The sequence below is a fragment of the Egretta garzetta genome, unplaced genomic scaffold (genome assembly GCF_000687185.1).
Source record: "Egretta garzetta isolate BGI_Z169 unplaced genomic scaffold, ASM68718v1 scaffold265, whole genome shotgun sequence".
In the NCBI taxonomy this organism is placed as follows: domain Eukaryota; kingdom Metazoa; phylum Chordata; class Aves; order Pelecaniformes; family Ardeidae; genus Egretta; species Egretta garzetta.
Window position 1 is genome coordinate 159,959 of NW_009259789.1, and position 3,620 is coordinate 163,578.

The 3,620-nt window shown below is 56.1% G+C and overlaps 1 protein-coding gene across 1 annotated transcript in view; it reads right to left on the bottom strand.

The window, feature by feature from the left end:
* Window positions 1-15: 15 nt before the first annotated feature.
* The window catches only part of UBOX5 (U-box domain containing 5), a 9,169-nt gene continuing 5,564 nt past the window's right edge, over window positions 16-3,620 (bottom strand). Inside the window, exons 3-4 of the mRNA XM_009639549.2 lie at window positions 2,199-2,360; window positions 16-294 (exon numbers count right to left, since the gene is read on the bottom strand). Coding sequence (XP_009637844.1) covers window positions 83-294; window positions 2,199-2,360 — 374 coding nt within the window. The 3' untranslated portion in view covers window positions 16-82. The remainder of the gene's footprint in view (window positions 295-2,198; window positions 2,361-3,620) is intronic.

Sequence of the window (3,620 nt, forward strand, 5' to 3'; positions counted from 1 at the left end):
CCTCCTGCGGATAGACACAGACACGGGGAACGGCAGCGGCTCCTTGTTCTCGTCCCTCCCGGCGGCTCCGGCAGCCGAGGGCTCAGAAGTGAACCCTCCTGACGTCGTGCGTGGCAGCCGACCTTTTACAGCTCCCGCACAGGATCGACGAGAGGGACTTCTGCTTCTCGGCCGAGCACGGGCGGCACATGAGGTGGCCGCAGGGGAGCTGGTAAACGGGCTCCGTTTTGAAGTAAGAGGAGAAGGTTTTGCCGCAGGAAGCGCATCCTTGGGTCTGGCTGCTCCTGCCGTGCTCTGCAAAGGCGACAGGAGAAGCGGCTCAGTCATGGGGGGGGGGGGGGACAAATCCACGCTGTGCCACCCCTCACGTGCCCAATCCTGCCTAGGAGCCGAGGGCCCTGCTTTCTGCAGAGGTGCAGCACAGCGGTAGGCGCTCACGGCTCAGGACCGTGGCCCGTTTGTCGCTGCCATAAGGAAAGGGAAGGGCCTGGCTCCTGGGGCAGGCTGAGCTCAGAAGGGGCTGGTCACTGGGCTTTTTACTTTCACTGAGACTAAATCAGCCCCCCTTCCGCTTTTCCAAGGCTCGGATTAAAATCACCGATTCCTGAGCGAAACGCTTTAAGTATCACTTTGCATTCCTGTCACACACGACCTATCAAGGGCTACTCACTCAACTCTTAAACGGCAGCAATTTTAAAGGGGACAGGAAAAAGCTTAATAGCTTAATGTCGCTGCGAAGCAGCCAAAGCTATTCAGAGAGATTGAGCCACTGGGAGCTGCACAGCCCCGGCCTCTTCTCAGGGTCACTTGGTCCCTCTGAGCCCCCTTCTCTGCCACGAGCAGGCAGATCCTCGCTCAGGGGAAGAGGGGGAGCAGGCCAGCAGTTAGGGCATCGGCTCCTGGAGGGACAGATGAAGGATCAGTGCTTCCCTGCACCCCAAAGAATCATAAAATCACAGAATGTTTTGGGTTGGAAGGGACCCCCAGAGGTCACCCAGCCCAATCCCCCTGCAGGAGCAGGGACACCTTGAACCACATCAGGTTGCTCACAGCCCTGTCCAACCTGGCCTGGAATGTTCCCAGGGATGGGGCCTCCACCCCCTCTCTGGGCAACCCCTGCCAGGGTTTCACCACCCTCATTGTAAAGAATTTCTTCCTTAGATCCAGTCTAAACCTACCCTGGTTTAGTTTCAAACCATTACCTGTTGTCCTATCGCTACAGGCCCTACTAAAAAGTTTGTCCCCCCCTTTCCTCTGGGCCCCCTTTAAGCCCTGACCGGCCGCACTCAGCTCTGCCCGCAGCCTTCTCTTCTCCAGGCTGAACACCCCCAACTCTCCCAGCCTGGCCCCAGAGCAGAGGGGCTCCAGCCCTCGGATCATTTTAGTAGCCCTCCTCTGGCCCCGCTCCAGCAGGTCCATGTCCCTCTTGTGCTGAGGGCACATTGTTTTGGGTACACGTACGCAGCTGGATTAGCATGCCTAGCTAGCAGCTGTGATGAAAACTGCGAGGACTCAACAGCCTGGCCTATGGATATTCACACCCGATGGGATTCTGGCTGGTTGGCTTGTGACGTTGCTGCCGTGACCTGTCCCTGTTAGGGTCAGCCTGCCAGATGGCTTTGGCTGGACTGACCCCTCTCCAGCTGCATCTCCGCACCAGACTCATTCCCCATCCACGCAGCAGCTCCCCAGCTTGCTCTGTGCCGCTAACCGGCAACATTCAAGGCACTCAGCCCACCTCGCAGAGCTCTGGGAGCAGCCGAAGCCTTGACGTGGGGTGAGCTTGCAGCCTGAACGAACCCGGTGCAGGCTGGGCTGAGCACCACGTCCCAGCGCAACGCATCCAGCACCATCCTGGGGCAGCGCAGGCAATAGCAGGGGCAAATCGTGGGACTCGTGCTGAAGCCTGCTCTGACCGTGGACATGGACGCCGTGCCTCACTTTCTGGGGGTCAACAAGGTCTAACCTGCCTCACTGGGAGAATAAACCACTAAATCTGCTGAGATACAAAGGCGGTAGTCGGGGATTGTTAAGTAAAGCTTGCTGGGGGACAATGAATATTTTGATATTGAATATACAGTAATTTGGGGTCTGAAGAGGCATAGGAAGACGCTGAGCAGAGGCACAGCCCTCCCTGTTAACCCAGTCCCACTCCTCCTCTCGCTCCCCAAGGTGAACCAGAGGCGCTTGCTGCTTACCGAGGACGGTGCCCCCGCTCCACGAGCTGCTGCAGCCCCCCTCGCTCTGCGCCTGCTGCTGGCTTTTCATCAGCTTGGCCGTAAACCAGGGCATCGAGCTGAGCGCCGAGTTCAAGGCAGTGTCCAAGCTCTCCGACAGTTTTTGTTCGTGAGAGACCAGATCTGCAAAGAGAAGCACAAGCTCGAGAAGCGGACGCCGGGAAAAAGCAAGCTGTCAACGCGCAACAGGAACGCTGCCTTGCTTCTGAACCTTTCGAAGGGACAACACTCGGGATTTTAGGAGCTCTGCCACTTGTTTTCTTGAGAGGTCTCTTTTCCCTACTGAGGTGCCCGGATGGGGACGTAGTGCCTCATGGCCTTTGGGTCCTAAAGACGGAAAGCCCTATGGATTACTGCCAGACATTTGTGCCATGCCCCAGTGCCAATGAATATTCGGGGGCCAGCTTATATCTGCAGGTCCGAACACGGCCAAAATGCCAAGTGATCCAGAAGCTGTTTTGTCTCTGAAACCCCAGGCAGCTTCCTCAGCCTGCTCCGCCGGGGGTCCTGGCCCCGTGCTCCCCCAGGCTCGCTTTGCGCAGCTTATCCGGGAACATTTAATCCACTAACAAAATCCGGGGGACTGACTTTGTTCTCTCTGTCCCAGTTCTGAGTCAGGGGATAAAGCCAAAGGTTTGGACCCTTCCCCGCAGTGTTTTGTCCTGTGCAATACTGAAGGCGTTCATTAAAACTGTGCGTTAAGAGAATGTTGTCTGCATCGCTAATTCTGTTAAATCCATCTCCCAAAGGGAGAGCTTTGAATTAGTGCTGCACATTGGCTACAGCAATCAAGGCTGATGAAATACTGAAGCACAAGCTCCCTGGGCCGAGCACTGTGCTTTTATTTATGTACGGGCACGGCTCCTCCGGGAGCTCCAGGACCCCGCGGGGCAGTCCCTGCTCCTGGGGCACATCCCCAGCGGGAGTTGTTGCACGCCTCTGCAGTAAAAATAACTCGTGATTCCTCCGAAACCATGGAATGAGCTCTAGACTGAAAGAGCAGAGCAGAAATGTGCAGCCTGACTCTTCCCGGTACCACCAAACACCGATTATTTTCTACCAAGTCTTTAAAGAATTTGTTTAAAATTAAAGAACCACCTAAGCTTTTTCCTTGAAACGTTTTTGGGTAATTTTGGGGAGAAAAACACCGTGAGTGACAGGTACCAGCAGGCATTAACTGCAATCAAAGGCTGCAGGCCACCTTTTGACGCCTTGCAGCCAGCTACGGTAGAGAAGGCAAGGAAATTGGACTTACCTGCCTAGGGAGACAGCCCTTACGTGACGAGGAGACACCCGTGCACCCCGCATTTACACCGTCCTGCTCAGAGCAGGCTGCTCCCACCAGCCAGCCTCAAAGACACAGCCGCTCTCCTCAAGCCCACC